The sequence below is a fragment of the Nothobranchius furzeri genome, chromosome 5 (genome assembly GCF_043380555.1).
Source record: "Nothobranchius furzeri strain GRZ-AD chromosome 5, NfurGRZ-RIMD1, whole genome shotgun sequence".
Lineage (NCBI taxonomy): Eukaryota > Metazoa > Chordata > Actinopteri > Cyprinodontiformes > Nothobranchiidae > Nothobranchius > Nothobranchius furzeri.
The window spans coordinates 35,823,617-35,843,127 of record NC_091745.1 but is presented as its reverse complement, the minus strand read 5'-3'; the positions used below and the strand labels follow the sequence as shown (position 1 = coordinate 35,843,127).

Below are 19,511 nucleotides of genomic sequence, written 5' to 3'. Positions count from 1 at the left end.
CTGTGTAAAGGAGGAGATACTCAGAAATCTGTCTGCAGATTGTTACAACCCAGACTGGAAGTGGTGGACTGTAATAAGAAAGGAGACCAAACAGAGCAGTGGGGGTTCAACAACTGATTTATTTAACAAAAGTAAGGATTTACTAAAGCAAGTTAGTGAACAGAAAATGGCCAGTGAGGACTCTCCACCACACAGGAGAGACCCAGTGAAAGCAGAAAAACAGTAGGCTTTGTAGGCAGCACCACACCCTGAGCCCAGGTGCCTCCAAGGCTGCTTAACCAGCTGCCTACAACAGAAGAAAAACACAATTAAACACAAATGAAAACCCAATGAGACGGTGGGGGCATCACAACACGTTCAGGACTACCCAAACACCAGTAATTCTTGACTGCACTGATCTGAGGTGTCAATGGCCATATTCCCCTCTCTTCCAGAGTCATATATTTTCCTCAAGTTCAACTGCACTCTGAAGAGGCTCATTTGGATTGTGCCACATAGGCCAGTGACCTTTGTCTCAGCACTGTATGCTGGAACTATCAGCGACCAACCTGGGAATCTGGTGTGATGAAAATGCTACAACTAGAGATGGTCATCTTGGTAGACAGGGGTTTCTTCATTGATGACATTGTGCCCTGCAAAGTGTACAGGCCAGCTTTCCTTTCTGGCAAACCTCAAATGTCTGCATGTAAAGTTATAGAAACAGAAGCCATAACATCTCTGAGTGCATGTGGAGCGCTCCATTCATCTGGTCGAAGAACACTAGGATTTTGATTGTTATTCCCCTCCTTGCATTTGTAAACAATCAGCTATATGCTGTGGTTTTTCTCCTTACCAACTTTTAAAATAGCCCACTAGTGAAGGCCTGGGCAAAGAAGCCTGATGTCTGAGAACCTCAACATATGTACGGCAACCACACTGTATATTTACACACTTTCATAAAGAAACTGCATATCAAGCTTTCATTCAGATGACCTTCAACAGTGCTGCACCCTGCTGAGGGACATCCGAGTAAAACCTTGAGATGGCCATTTTCTGTTCACTAACTTGCTTTAGTAAATCCTTACTTTTGTTAAATAAATCAGTTGTTGAACCCCCACTGCTCTGTTTGGTCTCCTTTCTTATTACAGCCCGCCACTTCCAGTCTGGGTTGTAACAATCTGCAGACAGATTTCTGAGTATCTCCTCCTTTGGTACACAGATCCTTACGGAGCCATGTACTGTGAACAAATAGTTTCTCCATGATATTATGCAGCAAGGTCCCGTTTTTGTCAAAACAAGGGTGAGGTAATGAAAAAATAGAAATATTTCATTAAATTAACATTTAAATTATTTATATGCATCATTAAAATAAAAAAAAAACATGTTTTGAAATATATAAAGTGCACCAAACTTGACTCAGTCCATTCAACAATTCTAAATGGACAATTATGTAACTCATCAATTAATTATTTGAAAGGATAATTTGTCAATTAAATACTGAAAAAAATAAACAATTCATTAATGAGGCAAGAACTTTTCTCTCTCTGTCTCTCTCTCTCTCTCTCTCTCTCTCTGGAAGCCCCACTCTAAGGGAGTTTGCAGTGTATTAGTGAGTCATATATTGTACAACCACAGTCATAAAGTTTTCAATCAGTAGTTTTATTTCAGTATGTATTTTTCCAGTATCACAAAAAATGTAATTTTCTATGGTTAAAACCATCTAGCTTATGTGCACTTTTTAAAACACTGCCCAGCAAACATTCGGACGTTTAATGACAGTTGAACGGTCACAACTGTAAAATACCTGAAACTAAGAAAAATTAACATGACATCTACTACATTTTCCTTGCCCAGCCTCGAACCCGGATCCTCCGGAGCGAGAGTCACCCGCTCTTCCAACTGAGCTATGCCAGCAACTACTTCACCAGCAGACTTTTTTATATAGATAGGTAGAGGGTAAAGTGCGGGGTACACTAACCAATCAGAGGACAGAGAAGATCTGCCACAGGCCACGCCTCCAGAGTGCCAAAACCCTACAGCCGAGTGAGCAGGAGTCAGAAACCGAGCGCGCAGAGACGCTGCCGAGCGCGCACAGAGGCTGCCGCGCGCGCACGTTTTCCTCTGCCGTGTTCTCGTTGACAACGCGCGCACGCAGGTTTGTCACTTGTGCACATCCTTGTGCGCTCACAGACACAGTTTGCTCCCTCTCAGTGCACAAATGACCTCTCGCCATGTATATTTCCGCTCGCGAGTCCCGTTCACACGCGCGCTGCCATGTATATTTTCGCTCGCGAGTCCCGTTCACACGCGCGCTGTGGACCCAATGCGCGTGCACGGGTTTTGACACGGGTATGACGCGATACTGATCTCTGTGTCTTGATGTCTGAGACTGGAAGCAGAAGTCCATGTAGAGGTGCAGTTAACAGTGAAAGCATAACTTTTTCACTTGTATAGCATAAAAACTCTGTTATGTAAAACTAACAACATAATAATTTCTTGAGAAAAAAATCCTGCTTGAGTTTGCTAGCAGCCCGTTTAGAGTCCCGCTGGGATTCAGTCTAGTGAGAATCAGCAAAGTCAAGAGGTCGACGCAGTCAACAGCTCCTTTTCAGCCTCTGGTAGCACGTTAATCACACAGGCATTTACAGTCGAGGCATTCTCCAAGCATCAGCCCGACCCTGAGTAAATACACCTCAACTTCAGCTACACAGTGAGGCTCCTGTGGCTGTGAGGCCTCGGGGCGTGTTCGTGTGTTTGGTAAACACCGAGTTCAAAAAGAGACCACAGAGGCGAGGTCTCTCCTCTCCAAAGAGCGTCTCTTTGGAGAGTGACAAGCGGGTGGGTTTCCTTTCATGCTGCAGCTATCACAGCTGAAGAAGATCCTCCAGAGAAAATATGGCAGGAAGAAGATATTGTCATTTTTCACAGACGCACCTAGATAACTGGCAGTCTGACATTTACAGCAGACATGCTTCACATTTACTTGGGGGAGGAGGGATGAGAGGGAGGGGAGGGGAGGGAGGAGGGGAAAGAGGGAGGTTACTAAAGAAAGCAGTTCATAAAGGTAAAATCATCAAATCAGGCTGAGAATCCACCAGACACCGTGCCCGGGTGTTAAACTGATCTACGGGGGTCGGTCAGCTCTAAAAATTCAGTTTTATTCTATTTTTATTGCAAAGTAACAAATCTCAGAGTTTAACAGATAAAATAATTTCATGTGACTGATTCAAATATTCTCTAATGATAAATAAGCACTGGCCCAAGCTAATTTGATGTGAATAACCATACGAATGAAAAGAAACATTATGATTTAGTCTGATGTAAACGTTAAATAACAAACAGTTGTTTTGAAAACAAGTTTGAATGTGTGTTGATGAGGTCACGATGTGGAAGGGCAGGCTGATCCCTTACAAAATCAATAACTGCCACGGTTGTCCCGGTCCATCTGAAGTAAATAATGCCACATAACTCCAGCAAAGTGAGAGGAAGTGCACTGTATGATCAATCTGATCCCCAAATATTGAACATACAGATGCTGTAAGTTATTATTGTCATGTAGGCTGTGATTTTATCATTTTATCATGCATGAATTGTTAACGCTGAAAGTCAGGAGCTCATGGTCATACCAGCGTTGATGATTTGCGATATAACCTGTAATGTGGTTTCAAGCAGGAAATTATAATAACCAAAAAGTAAAGTAGCTGATAAAAGGATTAGCCCAAAGAGACTGGATTCCTCACATAGAAATACATCTTATTATAGCTTTCCTGGATCATAAAAGAACAGAGTTTAATGACAGTCTGATGCTAATTCTAAAGCAAAGATGAAGCAGCGGTGCCCTGATTACAAGCTAGTAGCATCAAAGCTAATCATGTTGCATTTACATGCAAGTGGTCACAATCCAGAATAAATTAGAGTAAATGATAAAAACAGCAAAAACTATTTCTATATGAGCAATATGTTGATGAGCTGTGTTGTTCCAAAAACACTAGTAATGGTGACAGACGTTATAATTGTCCTGTGGTCTATACGAACATGTTGATGACGTTTTTAGCACTAAATCTCTCACATATAAACATTTCAGCAGTGCAATTCTTGCCAGTTTCAGTACCTTCCAGAATGAGCCCTCTTAGAGCTCTGTCACTTAGGACAACAGGCTGTTGGTGGCCAGCCCCCCCCCCCCCCCCCCCCCAGGCTGCTATAACCACAGATATGAATACGTAGACGCCCCATTGGGCGCTGGGGAGCATAACAGCGTTGCCGCCATGTTGGATAGACCTCCTCACTCTCCAAAGTGAACGCAGAGTGGGCAACTATGCCTGTTTTTGTGCAGCCTACAGCTGCAACAACCGGTGTACTATTGACGAAAAGATTATGGGATAACTATTGACTTTTCTAGCCTATCTGATGGAATTTTAGATTTTAATTGATTTATATTTATTTTGTATATATACATATATATATATATTTTTTTATTATGCCACACCATGTGTCTGATTTTGTGAAAAAGCTTGATAATGTGTTTTTTTTAGTTGGGTAAGCATCTTCGTCAGTAGAATATATTGCAGTGGGAGACTCATCCAAGATGGTGGCTGGCCAGTACGGCAGCTCCAGGTGGCAGTGCCAGTGTCTTCTACATATATATGTCTGTGGCAATAAGTGTCATGGTTCAGCCTCCGGACCTCCCCTCCCAACCTAATTACCCCTGAACTCCTCCATCAAAAACCCAAACTCCAGTAACCAACCTGCAGTCCACTGTTCATTCACACCAGTCATTTACAGTCACAGGACTCCACTACCCATCATGCCCTGCATTGGACTTTCTGCCCATGTCATCAGCACAGGAGTACATCAAGAAGTTAGCATCTCAGCACAGGGCTCAGTCATCGTTTTGTTTTGATCAGCGTTCTAGTTGCTCATGAGAATCATGTCTGGAGTTTTCCCAGTCCAGTCTGTCCAGGTCAGAGAAGAATGGTCAGACTGGCTCGAGGCAGCAGCAAATTAAATAACCACTTGTTACAACCACGGTGTGCAGAAGAGCATCTCTGAACACGCAACACGTTGAACCTTGTGGCATATACTCCTGTCAGCTAAGAACAGGAAACTGAGGCCACAATTCACACAGGCTCACCAAACAGGACAATAGGAAATTGGAAAAATGTTGCCTGGTCTGATGAGTCTCGATTTCTGCTGCGGCATTTGGATGTTAAGGTAAGAATTTGGCATCAACAACATCAACAGTTCAGGCTGCTGCTGGTGGTGTAATGGTGTGGGGGACATCTTCTTGGCACACTTTGAGCCCCTTAATACTAATTGATCATCTTTGTAATGCCACATCCTACCTGAGTATTGTTGCTGACCATGTCCATCCCTTTATGACCACGGTGTACCCATCTTCTGATGGCTACTTCCAGCAGGATAATGCACCGTGTCATAAAGCTCAAATCATCTCAGACTGGCTTCTTCACCATGACATTGAGTTCACTGTATTCAAATGGCCTCCACAGTCACCAGATCTCAGTCCAATAGAGCACCTTTAGGATGTGGTGTAACTAGGAGATTCACATCATGGATGTGAAGATTTAAAATCTGCAGCAACTGCTGATGCTATCATGTGAATATGGACCAGAATCTCTGAGGAGTGTTTCCAGTACCTTGTGGAGTCTACTCCACGAAGGATTAAGTTCTGAAGGTAAAATGGGATCCAACCCGGTACTAGCAAGGTGTACCTAATAAAATGGCCAGTGAACGTAGTTCTAATCAGTACAAATTGAATATGTGCATTTATAAAACATCAATCAGTAATTTAGCTAACGAAACCAAATCCTCAGAGAGCAAAAAGAGCTCATCTTTTTCAGAGGCGGTTTTACCATTAGGCGGCTGCCTGGGGCCCCCTTGTGTTGGGGGGCCCCCTAGCCCTGACCGCCGGCACCCCTCTGTTAATGCCACAATATTCTTATTACCAACCTGTGGCCGCAGACGGGATTGGACATGCGCACTTCTCATTACCATAATTCCTGAACCGTTCAAGATATAATTAAAATTCCAAAAGTGCTGAAAATATTAAAAATGGGGCTTTTCGTGCATATACAATACATTACGGTAGCCACTGGGATTCCCTGTCTTGAGCACAACGAATCACAACACAGATTCAGAGACGTGCTGAGTTTGTCATCCAAAATGCTCCGTTTTATAACTTTTGAATGGATGATCAGATTGAAAAAATTCCAACGGTTCCTAAAAGTACATAAAAGCAGCTTTCCAACGATCTGTAGCATAAAGCAATCAGAGTTATGGAAAATATCGCTACAAGGGGAAATCCTGCTGTACAGCCTGATTCAAACGGAGCGCAGCGTGGTGAAAGCGGATAACGGAACGGGGAAGCTACTCAGCATAAAAACCAGCATGAAATAATGGAAATGCCTCAAAGAAAATCAGCACGATCTATTAGGTGTCCCAGAAGGCTTATATCTGAAGACAGTGACCATGAAGAAGAACAGATCTCCAGTGAACCAGGATATGAACGTTTGTTCAGTCTTTATATTTTATTTTTTTATTTGAACAACCCTCAACTATTTGCTAATTGTAAGATTCAGCTTCATTCCCGCATTATTTATCTTTTTATAATAAATAATTATTTTTGCTAAAACAAAAGTTTTTGGTATAGCAGTGCACGGTGTGCCAGAGAAGCACCCCATGGCGGTGTGAGGTGTGCAGGACTCTGCCTGCAGCTGGAGAGAAACTGCTTCAAGTTCTACCACATCAAATAAAAACGTCTGAAAGTTTAGAAAAATAAATGTTCTTCAAAACTGCTAAAAAAGACACCAAGGTTCAAACTTTTTTAAGAATAGATGCATTACAGTTCAAAGTTTAAATGGTTTGCCCAGTAATTTAGAAGTTCCTGTTCAGTAATAAATGTAAAAAATTCAAATCCGTTTTTTGCTTTTTTCACTTTTAAGCTGATTTTTTTGAAGGCTTTAATAGAAATAAATTCTAAATACAAACCATACACTAAAAGCTGAGGTTGTTCTGAAAAAAGAAGAGTTACACACACTTTGCGCTTTTTATTACAATTTTACAGCCATAAGATTAAAAAAATACCAGGCGGCCCTGTTATAATTATGGTCATAAGAGGGTTATTAAGACGGCGATGCACAGACAGGAAGTGATTGGTAGTCATTCCACTTCAATCCAGTTGGTGGCGGTAATGCACCAAATTGTTGTTTGCCAAGTGCCATAAGACCACAAATAATAATAATAAGAGAGGCGGGAGCATTTGTAACAAACTCAAAGCGATAGTCAAAACATGAAGCATGACATGGAGTTATCCTAGTGGCTCCAATAAGAGAAAGAAGCAGCTTGCTTCATAAAAGCTTTTATCTTCACTTCTGGAAGTGACGTTGTTTTTCGATGTAAACATCAAAAGGAAGCAGAAAGGAAAGACTATGGAAAATGTTTCAAGGGAGGAAAACATAGACCAAAATGGAAAATAGAAAAAAATAATAACTAAGGCAAAAGCACAGGAGCACTGACAGGAAGAAGAAAGCAGAGCAAATATTGAAGGCACTCAAAGGGAGAGAAAAACAGGGAAAAAGAGGAGGACCAATAAAAAGGGAAAATAACTCATGTCAGAAGAGGGGAGAGTTTCGCAAATCCAGTTAAAGGTCAGATTGTCGAAAATTTTGTGTAAGGGGCCCCATGTCTTTGTTCGCCTTGGGCCCCCAAATTGTTAAATCCGCCCCTGATCTTTTTACACGAAGAGACTTGAATCAGAGCCAGACTCAGTGTTAATTCTACAAAAGATGCTTTTGTTGCCAAAAAAGTGTCATCTGCCGCTCAACAACTTTCACTGAGTAATAAACTGTTTTCTGTCTGCAGAGCAGAGGACAAAAAAACCTAAAGCAGTCAGACCTGAGGGGCACATCAGGGACACGCAAATGAGAACCAAGAAAACAGAAACATCTGTTAAAGATGAGGAAACCACAGGACAGGAGGTAATAGTGCAACACTGCCCCCTAGTGGACGGGACCTGATTACCCCTCACTGATAAATCTTTCACAGACTCTGATCAGGGTCAGGGATCACGACTACCAGAGAGAAGTGTGTCTCGGTTAAAATCGGAGTGTCCGTCCAATATCGAAGACAGGCGGGGCAAAGTCTCAGTCCCCTCCATCATCACTACCTTTCAGCGTGAACAGTGGAGCGTGTCAGCAGTGAGCAAACCCAGAGGCCACAGGGATGTCTCACTCACAGGACAAAGCCTCTCTCAGGAAAAGTCCTCATTCTGCAGTAAATGCAGCTGAAATGTGAATTAATGATACGTAAAACATGAAGAGATTTGCTGAAGTCACCTGTGTTTTACCCAAAAACGGACTAATTGTTTTACAAAACAATCATCTTAATGGCGGCGCTTTACAACAGAACAGGTATTGTGTATTTATTTGCTCCTATCAGTGTTTTTAGCACATTTTTTAATAATCAAAAATATAAATATACCTTCTTTTGCAAAGTTATGTTTCCTTAATCCACTGAGATGATTGCAAACTTCAAAATGGTGCAAATTTCTGTCAAGTGATTTATTTTTGCAGATTTGCTGCAGTGGACTAAAACAGCCGCCTGACGATCCTCAGGTCAGGACTCTGGGGGGTTTGAGTAATCTTTTGCAGGACTTATTGCTCTTTGTACTGCTGGGATTATTTTATGGTATTTAAAATCTGCTCAAATAAATATTAATCCCATCAGATGCTCCCTGATGGATTAAAGGATGAGAACGTAAACATGCTAACACTTCCAGTTTGAGTTGAACTCACCCTTTCGTCTCTCTGAAATGTCACCCTGCGCGGCTCCGTGCGTCCGTGGCTCAGTCGATGCACCGTTTTGTCTTTGAGCAGCGACGTGTAACCGAGATGCTCGTAGATGGGATTAGTGGTCATTTTGGCTATGTACTCCGCCGCCTTAGTCTCGATGTACAGCGTTATGAGAGCGTCCGTCACCAGGTCATGCACAGACTCAAATCTCTTCTCCCCAACAAAATGCTTCCCATCATAAAACAGCCTGTAGTTCAGCGTCTGGTGTCCAAACCTGTGGAGGAATGCATGCGTTTAGAAAGAGAAGATGAAACGGGGAACGGGTTTAACACGTTGATAGTGAGCTGATGGCCGGCTCTGCATTGTGATTGTTACGGTACCTTAAAGCCAAGGTGTGTGTCCCTGGCTGTCTTTGGCTCTCCCTGATGAGGTAAGCTGCCTCTGTTCCTGCCAGCAACTCGTCTGCATGACCTCGTGAAATCACACCATGAAATCTGAAAAAAGGATAAGATAAATTCACCCAGTTGTGAACACCATGTGACAAACAAGCAGTAAACATCGAATATAAGACAACAATGAAGTTGAACTCACTCTCTGCCGTAGTACTTGGGTCTGCTCTCCATCTGTAAACCAGACGAAGAAAAATCAGCTGCAACAGTAAGACACGAAAGCTCAAATGAACGGCGATGAGAATTGTTCTTACAGCCTGTGTGAAAGATAAAGGACTTTACACAACAGGCCAGGCTCTCTCCATCTGGGGCCCTGCGTCTGCTCAGGCAGCAAACCAGAAAGCCAAAGCAGAAGATTAATTAGAGGCAGGGCAGAAAAACAGCAGGTACAAGATGACCAGCTGCAAAAAATTAACAAAAAGCTTGTTAGGGTGTCACACCAGGCTGACTAATGTGTTTTGAGTGCAGATATTTCTACTGACGTATGCATTTTATCTTGAACATTTTCATATCTCTACAGTGGGAAGCAATTTGGAAGAAAGGATCCTGTTTTATATTTGCTAGTTTCATTAGCCAAACCTTTTAGTTCAGCTGATGAACTCTAATAACGGAATTATTAATGTGAAAAACTTCACAGTTTGAATCAGCAGCATACTGCTAATCTGCAGCTTTCACTTTGCTCATCAGTGTGTGGCGGGATTAACATAGGAAGAGGCGTGCATCAGTTCTGCTCGCTGTACAATGGAGGAGAGGCGGGTCTGTCAGAAAGGACGTGGTAAGTATTCAGGCAGGTTGTATCAACACGGACTAAAAGAGGAGGCGGAGCTCCACCACCAACAGCTCTGGGAGTTTGTTCAAGGCTAAATTATATTAATGGTGTCATAAATCAGACTGAACTGAACACACGAAACGCTCCCGGCTTTTGCTCATCAACGCCGCTGTTCTGACTCCAATCCACATCCAAACCTTTTCTTGTAGATTTTTTTGGGCTTCCTGTTGTGCCCCAGTTTTGTTTTGCTGCCTTGAGTTTATTGTTTGAACCTTTTTTTGTGATGAGCAGCTCTCTGCCCCAGGTCCTTACCACTACAAAATATGAGACACGGTGGAACGGGACAGCTGACCGTCGATTTATATTTGATTTAATTCTGGGTCAAACGCTGAGTTCAGACAGTCATTCGTGAAAGATTCGTGGCAGAAAAAGCCGAGTCATGATTTATTTTTGACTGGACTGAGTTCCAGCTGCAGGAATCAGTTATTTATTTTCTGGAATGTGTTCAAGCCTCAAACCAGTGAGTAATAAAACAGATTATACCAGCAGAGAAAACATGTTTCTGGTCTAGCTGACCACATTGTTGTGAGGGATCATTTTTAAAGAATAAGACGGTTCAGAGTGCTCCGTTGCCAAACCACATGTTCAGAAATAACACTCCCAGAAGGGAGTCGTACTTTACCTGCACTGTGGCTCCAATTTCACTGTTACACTGTTACCTTCATGTGTCAGAATCTGAGCTTCCTGCTGCCCGTTTCAGGCTCGTATCTGATTTTATTTTCTTGAATGTGTAATGATTAACAGAACATGAACACCTTGAGTTCTTTTTAAGGTTCACAGATGTACTGACCTCCTGAGGACACGTGACCCTCTTTGGTCTTGGGGCTTCCTGCTGCAGCTGGTACACTGTTAGAAAATTAGCACGTTAATGGAGTTTGGCTCCACAAGAGCAGGATGCTACACACGTATATCATAGATGTGATTGCATCCAAAATAAACAAGGGTAATGTGAAGGGAACAGGAGGAAAACAAAGCCTGCTGAGCTGCATCTGTGGACATCAATTCAATGGATGCAAAACTAATTCAGCTTATTAGATTTCAGCAACCGGCCTCTGCTCTGAGAGACGATGCATCAAGATACAAAACTACTCAGTAATGAAGACATGACACATATCCTCCAGTCTTTGTGTTTTCTGCATGTTCTGTCCTCACTAAGTGCTGTCGTCATGAACGTAGCCTCAGCTATACAGACAGCTAAACACTCTCCTCATCAATATCCAAGAAAAAGGCTGTTGTGTCGAGTTGGATGATTTAATAAGGTTAAAGTGTGAAACTGTTGACAAAACAGAAATTAAATCAACATTGCATCAATATATATGCACATAATACAGCAGTAAAGCTACACATCTATAAAACATGACATTTCTCTGCTAAATGACATTCAGAATCACTAACTAAAACATCTAATTAAATAATACTGATTTAGATGCATCCTCACCGGTCGAGCTCAGGAGTGGGCAGCAGCCATGTATAACAAGAAGTCGGAAGTCTGCAATGACTATGATGTGTTCGTGAACGAACTCAGGAGGGTTTTCGTTCCCCCCAGTGGCGAGACGTCAACGGAGACTCAACTCCTCCAGCTCCGGCAAGGAAACCAGACGGTAGCGCAGTACACGTCTCGGTTCCGGACCAAGGCGGCCAAGCTGAGATGGGGAGACGACGCGCTAAAAGCGATCTACCTAGAGGGACTCTCCTCCCGCATCAGAGACGGGATGATCGGACAGGAGACCCCCGGGACCCTGGACGAGGCGGCCGACCTCGCTCTCCAAATGGATTTACGCCTCTTTACGCGTCGACCGGCTGAGCCTGCGGCAGCGGCAACCAACGATCGGCTCCGCTCAGCCAGCCCACTCACTGACGAGCAAATGCAGCTGGGACACCTAAACCCAGCAGAGAGGGAGAGGCGCTATAAGGAGGGGCTATGCGCCTATTGCGGCACACCGGACCATCGGCGCTTTGCCTGTCCTTCCCGGCTGGGAAACGCAGACTCCAAGTAGGCAGCAGCAGAGGGGTCCTACTTGGGTCGGCCGGAACCCCCTCGACCCGCACCATGCTCCCAGTAACCCTTCATCTCGCCCAGGGGCCTGTTGAGCTGGAGGCGCTTTTGGATTCTGTAGCGGCGGACTGTTTCATGGATAAGGATCTGGCGACCCGCCTACACATTCCCCTGTCCGCTCTCCACCAAACCATTCCCGTTACCTCCGTGGATGGTACTCCTCTCCAGCCCTATCCCATCCACCAGGAGACGGTGGACCTCCGTATGGATGTACCTCCCCATTCAGAGACTCTCTGGTTCCTGATTATCACAGCCCCTTTGTCCCCACTGATCCTAGGTCACTCCTGGTTCTTACGTCATAACCCCCAGATCTCCTGGTCGTCTGAGCGGGTGCTCACCTGGGGAGTGGCTTGTCATTCCCATGTACCTCCCCAACCTGACTCTGAGCCTGAACCCCCAGATGTTGATGTCTCTCAGATCCCCTCCTGCTACCATGACCTGGCCCGGGTCTTTTCAAAGACACCTACCACCACCCTGCCTCCTCATCGACCTTATGACCTGGAGATTAAGCTCCAGCCTGGCACAGTTCCACCCCGGGGCCGCCTATACTCTTTATCCCCGGCTGAGACCCAGGCCATGGAGGCTTACATAACGGAGGCTCTCCAACAGGGGTTTATCCGACCCTCCACCTCGCCCGGAGTTGCGGGGTTCTTCTTCGTAAAAAAGAAGGAGGGGGGCCTTCGACCCTGCATCGACTATCGGGGTCTGAATAAGATCACGGTCCGCGACCGTCACCCCTTGCCCTTGATGTCCATTGCCCTGGACATAGTGTCCCAATCCGCCATATTCACCAAGTTGGACCTGCGCAGCGCCTACAACTCGGTCAGGATAAAACAAGGCGAGGAGTGGAAAACCGCCTTCATCACCCCGACAGGTCACTGGGAGTACTCGGTCATGCCCTTTGGCTTGTGTAACAGCCCCGCGGTTTTCCAACGGCTAATCACGGACGTCCTGAGGGACATGCTGGGTCGGTGGGTGTTTGTTTACCTTGACGACATCCTGATCTACTCCCGAACCCTGGAGGAGCACATCACACACGTGCGAGCCGTTCTTTCCCGGCTGCTGGAGAACGGACTTTACTGTAAATTGGAGAAATGTGCCTTCCATCAGGAGACCATCTCCTTCCTGGGATTCGTTGTGTCATCAAAAGGATTTTCAATGGACCCCCAGAAGGTCCAGGCTGTCGCCCAATGGCCGCAACCAACTTCCCTAAAACAGCTCCAGAGCGTCCTTGGATTCGCGAACTTTTACCGCCGCTTTATCCGCGGTTTTAGTTCCATTGCCGCTCTGCTCACTGCCCTAACCAAGTCATCCAACCAGACCCACCCTTTCCGTTTCACTCCTGAGGCCACGCAGGCTTTCCGAACCCTGGTGCACCATTTCACAACCGCTCCCCTCCTCGTTCATCCGGACACAACAAAACCGTTCATCGTGGAAGTGGATGCATCCAAGGTGGGTGCAGGGGCGGTCCTATCTCAACGCGGCCCGAACTCCAAACTCCGCCCTGTGCCTATTTCTCCCGGAAATTCACACCAACCCAGAGGAACTACGGGGTGGGGGACTGGGAGCTCCTGGCTATTAAATGGACACTGGAGGAGTGGCGGCAGTGGCTATTGGGTGCCCCGGACCCATTTACCATCTGGACAGACCACCAGAACCTCATTCATATCCAGAATGCTCGCCAACTCAACCCCCGTCAAACCCGTTGGGCTCTGTTCTTCGAATCATTCCACTTTCATCTGGCCTATCGCCCTGGTTCTAAAAATCTGAAGGCGGACGCCCTTTCCCGCCGTCACGCCCAATCTGCACCCGTCAAGGAACCACCACCCATTTTACCTGCCCAGAGGTTCGTTGCAGCCCTTCACTGGCCAGTGGAGGACGTCATCCGAGCGGCTCTGCTCACCAAGCCCGCACCTGCTAACACACCCTCAAACCGACTGTATGTACCATCCACCTGCCGGTCTGAGGCCCTAGCATGGGGACATGCCTCCCGTGTGGCTGGCCACCAGGGGGAGACTCGCACCCTCCAGTTCCTCCGACGGGCCCTGTGGTGGCCCTCCATGGCCAAGGATGTCCATGAATACGTGGCTGCGTGTCCCACCTGCGCCTGTTCCAAGACTCCAAACCAACCCCCGGCTGGCGACCTCAACCCTCTTCCTGTCCCACACCGACCCTGGTCCCACATAGGCCTGGACTTCATTACGGGGTTGCCTCCCGTCAACCAGCTCGATACCGTCCTGAACATCGTGCACAGGTTTTCCAAGGCGGTCCACCTGGTGGCTCTTTCCGGCCTGCCCACCGCCAAGCAAACGGCCGAGGTCCTTCTGGAGCAGGTGGTTCGCCTCCATGGGTTCCCTCGGGACATCGTCTCGGATAGAGGGCCCCAATTCATGTCCAGATTCTGGAAAGCCTTCTGCCGGCTGGTCGGTGCCAGTAGCAGCCTCTCGTCTGTCTACCATCTCCAGACCAATGGGCAGACCGAGCGCGCCAACCAGCAGCTCGGGCGGTACCTACGCTGCTTCGCCTCTTCCCAACCACATGGCCAAAGCATCTCTTGTGGGCGGAGATGTCCCATAATCCCCACGTCTCCTCGGCTACTGGTCTTTCCCCGTTTGAGCTGTGTAATGGTTACCAGCCCCCTCTGTTCCCTCACCAGGAAACGGAGACGGAGGTTCCTGCGGCCCAGCTCCTAGTTCGACGTTGCTGCCTCGCTTGGATCGGTGCTCGGGCTGCCATCAAACGAGCTAACACGGAGTACTCTCGCCAGCACAAGCGCCGCCACCGGCCTGGTCCGACCTTTCAGCCGGGTGATAACGTGTGGGTGTCTACCCGAAACATGCATCTGCCCGCTAGCTCCAAGAAACTCAGCCCACGGTTTCTGGGTCCTCACCCTGTGGAGAGGGTCATTAACCCCGTGGCTCACCGCATCCGCCTGCCCAAGTCTCTCAAGGTTCACCCCGTCTTCCACGTTTCCCAGCTGAGACCGGTTAGGACCTCTCTTCTCGCTCCAACCCCCCCCCGGAGCCCGCTCCGCCGCCTCGTGGGGTGAGAGGTGATGGTGTTTACGCTGTGCGGCGCCTGCTGGATGCTCGTCGCCGTGGCAGATGATGGCAATACCTGGTGGACTGGGCGGATTACGGACCGGAGGAACGCTCATGGGAACCGTCGAGGGTCATCTTGGACCCCTCTCTCATTACGGACTTATGGGCTCGCCGCTCTGGGACTTCTGGGGCCGTCCCTCGGGTGGGGGGTCCTGTCACGCAACCTCCCTCTCAACCGTCAACCTCCTCCAGGGAGGTACCGCAGAGCCGCTCAGACCATCCGAACTCCATTACCCAACATCCCCAGCGCCAGGCTTCCGGTTCACGTCACCCGCCAAATCTATTTAAGGAAGTGCCACACAACGCCAACTCACTCAGTCATCGTTCTAACCGAACCTAACCTAGAGTCCAAACCAGATCATCTCAGATCACGAAGCCTGTTCAGATCAGACCAGCCAGATCAGACCAGCCAGCTCTAAGAATCCTGCCTGTTCTAAGAGATCAGCCTCAGACCAGGAGTCGCCGTGTTCAGCTGTGTCACCATACAGCTGCGCACCCGGCTCCCAGATTAAACAGCGTGTCCATTCAACCCAGCGTCAGTCACTCCGCGCTTGGGTTAAAAGCCACGCCACATCCAAACTCTCGCCCAGCTCGAGTCACCCCGTTACATAAACAAAGTGCTGCTGCCTTTAGCAGTAAGTCAAACCCAGGACGAAGAACCATTTATGATTTTTGTCCATGTCGTGCCACTTTTGTGCTAAAATATCAAATATACTCAAGTCATCATCAAGTCAACAGGTGCAAGTCGATTCATGTCGCAAGTCATTGGCATTCAAGTCCGAGTCAAGCCATAAGTCTTTATAGATTTTATCAAGTCAAGTCAGAAGTCATTAAAATAATGACTCGAGTCCAAGTCACGTGACTCCAGTCCACACCTCTGGTGTTCACCTCTCTCCAGCTGTTAGCTTGGTGATCTAGGAAGAAATAACCCGAGGTTGCTCTGAGACTTTTCACAGAATCCGACTTAAAAGGAAAACTATAATGTTTAGTAGCAAGGCAGTTGAACTCATCAGTAATTTAAATGGTCTTCATGAGTACAACTTGCTTATTTATGTTCAAGAAATAGACAGAATTAGATTAATGACTGTTTAGAAATCATCATCACAACGTGAGCCTGAGCTAAATCACCAGAGCAGCAGAGTCTTCCACCAGGAGGAAGGAAGACTCCTGACTGGGAACTTTCATGTTTTGTCAAGCTGACTTAAGCCAACCAGAAGGATCTGGACAACATCCAGCTCTGAGACACCGGCGCCTCTAAAAATATCTTGGAGTCTGACGGGAGGCTTCAGAAAAAGAATCAACAATGGCAACATATGCAAACAACAGTTTTAAATATAGGGAAGGATTTGGATAAAAACCTGTGATTAGTTACACAAGATCTAGGTCTCAGCTTAGAGGATTTCTGCCCAGCTAAGGTTTGAAAAAACATGGAGTAACCTTGTCCTCCCACATGGTAAAATACACAATTTTAGCTGTGCCTCTTTGCAGATGCCTTATTTTCTGAGGTGCTGGTGACCTGTTTTAGTCAGAAAACAGGAATCTACTTCTTTGCATCTGTCTCTTTCTACAGTCACTGGTTTAAAGGCAAGTGTTTGTGTGTTTTAGTGCTGTGTGAGCACCTTTCTAAACCTGCCGTGTTACTGAGGAATACTGTCTGCGTAATTTGTAGACCCAAAATAAACCTGAAGAGGCACACCGAAGGGCAAAGACTTTAATTAGCATACAAACTGAGTTATTTACTCACAGTAGGACTTCCATATGGGTGGCTGATAGTCATCAGGTTCTGCAAGACACAAATACGCAGGTTCAATGTTATTCTCTTGATAGAATACGAACACTTTGTTGTGATCCCGTTCCTGTTTATCTCTCCGTCAAAAGTATTCATTCACTGTAATGCAGCTGTTACCAGTGAAGACATCGCTAATCGTCTCTGAAAAGCCAAACAGTATTCAGCACACGTCTGGACACCTGCTGGGGTCTGGAAACACAACACATCCAGGCTGAGATTAAAACAGACACAGCAGCCAAACCTCAGAGAGGCAAACCCTCTCGTGGGGAAGGTGATGTCTGCGTGCCGATCACAGGATTACATAACGGATTGTGTCTTTAGCAGAGACGAGAGATGAGGAAGGAAATGCCCCCTGAGAAAGTCTACCTGTACAAGATAAATCCATCAGCTATCTCAGATGCTGCAGGGGCTGTTCTGGCTCTCAAACACAAGTGCTGCTTAAAGACATTTTTACAAACTGACTGTTGAAGAAACTATTTGAAATTGTTGCTATAAAAAAGTAAGAATGTTGGTGTCAGCATGCAGAGGACAGGGATCCTTCTAATCACACATGGATGCTTGACTTTCCAACAGTAATTAAAATCTATTCATTGGAACATTTACCGTTAAACACCTTTATCATCCAGTTTCTGCAAAATGTTATAAGTTTGCCAATCATCCATTCACACACACTTCAGTAGCACCTTTTTTACCCATCCACCCCTTGTTCTCCCCTCCACACCTTGGCTGCGCTTAGAAATCCTGTCCATAAAAGTTATGAACAAAATCAGTGACAAAGGGCAGCCTTGGCGGAGTCCAACTCTCCCTGGGAACGAACCCACCTTACTGCCGGCAATGCTGGGTTCTACCAGAATGTGTGACGTGATAGTTTCCCACTCTTACCTGTGGTCTGGTTCTGCACAGTTTCAGGCTCAGAGTTAAGAGCAGCAGCTCATTTCCTCTTATTTGACTGTCTGCTTTAACTGGTTATCTTAAGAGATGATCTGTGTCTGAGTCAATGTCCTAGAATATCATTAGAGAGATGCTTAGGAGTCTGAGCAGCTCTTCGACTAAGTTGATAGACCCAGCTGTGAAGTTCTGGATGCTGCATGAAGACAAGGACTCAGAAGGGTCACGTCATCAACACAAGAAACATCTACCAATCTTTTGTTAGTGGAACCCATCTTTTAAACACTGACTGAAGACTGGGTTGGACAGGCAGCAACAGTGGTCATAGATGGGACTGATGGGGTGACGAGCACAAGAACCAAAGCCATCAGTTAACAGATGGACCTATTGTTCCTCTTCCTGCAAAACTAGACCAATCAGTGAGGGTTTCTGTACAGGTACCTTCCTTTTGTGTCAGCTGGACCATAGCCTGATTCTGATGCAGCCTAGTCTGACTTCCCTAACAAGTAATACAACAAAAGGTCTGCTGGATAGGTGAGCATCTCTAATTATTTATTTATTTAACACCATAAGAACAGATGTATCAGATCTAACAGACCTATTTCTATCAGCTCCTCTAACAGTACAAAGTACCAAAAGTACCTAACATTTCTGAACAATTGCATATCAGCAGTTTATAAACTTGTATTGTTATTCAATAAATGGTTCCTTCTTACAAAATAGTTTTCTGACTATCATTTCATGTGCCATACTTGAAAGGTCAAAGGTCCTAAGAGATTATGATTGTCGATGATGAATTAGACCTAAACCAACACGTCTTTTTAAATTAGAAGAATAAGAAATGAAGCTTCTTGTTGGTCAGCTTTTAGAAGTAAATACGGTAAAACTGCATTATACAGGAACCCTAACCCTCCCGCTGAAGATAAAAAGCCCGGAGAACCCACTGCATCACGTCAGAGCAGTAACACTGAGGCTCACGGTTCACTCTGGACATGTTTATCCAATCAGATGTTCTGCTGCTGGTTTCATAAGATTACCAGCAGCATTTCATAATAAACACACATGAATAGTCTTGATGGAGGTTGAACAAAGCAGATTCTCATAAAACCCATTCAAATTTCAAAACACAGTATTTCTACTGGGATGATAATTAAGACAATTATTATAAATGTTGCAACAACAAAGACAGGCAACACATTAATATTTGTTTCTCAAGAGACACAACTGCAGGAACAAATCCATACTCCAGCAGACCTCACACCCAGCCTTCAGAATATCTGAGCACATGCATCTGCAGCGCGAGCAATGGAGACACACAACTTTCCCTCAGCGTCTTCTACAGGAGACCAAGCCTACCGTCTGGAATAATCTCATTTTATTCATCTGACTAATTATTTGTTTCACCTTCAATAAAATAATTAGCAAAACTGCAGTTGTCCTTTGTGAAATGATAAATTAAAATAGAAAAACAAGTTGCAGTTGTCACATTTAAAACCTTGACCCCTTCTTTCCACCGGAGCCGTCAGCAGCACGTTACTGCAGCAGCACGTCTTGCTCGCGTAAGCTGCTGATTGGCCCTTCCCACGAGACGCAAAGCAGCAGGGGAGCAGCTG

General features: G+C 45.8%; 1 protein-coding gene across 10 annotated transcripts in view; it reads right to left on the bottom strand.

The window, feature by feature from the left end:
- chn2 (chimerin 2) overlaps positions 1 to 19,511 on the bottom strand; it is a 64,264-nt gene that overhangs the window by 10,061 nt on the left and 34,692 nt on the right. For 6 of the 10 annotated variants that reach the window (XM_070551629.1, XM_070551630.1, XM_070551628.1 and 3 more), the window contains 5 exons: positions 16,966 to 17,004; positions 10,855 to 10,910; positions 9,378 to 9,435; positions 9,167 to 9,280; positions 8,790 to 9,060 (listed from right to left, as the gene is read on the bottom strand). In XM_070551629.1, the coding sequence (XP_070407730.1) occupies positions 8,790 to 9,060; positions 9,167 to 9,280; positions 9,378 to 9,435; positions 10,855 to 10,910; positions 16,966 to 16,979 (513 nt within the window). In that variant the 5' untranslated portion in view covers positions 16,980 to 17,004. Of the gene's footprint in view, positions 1 to 8,789; positions 9,061 to 9,166; positions 9,281 to 9,377; positions 9,436 to 9,489; positions 9,555 to 10,854; positions 10,911 to 16,965; positions 17,005 to 19,511 lie in introns of those variants that run through there. The other 4 variants (XM_070551626.1, XM_070551625.1, XM_070551624.1 and 1 more) reach the window with 2 other exon arrangements.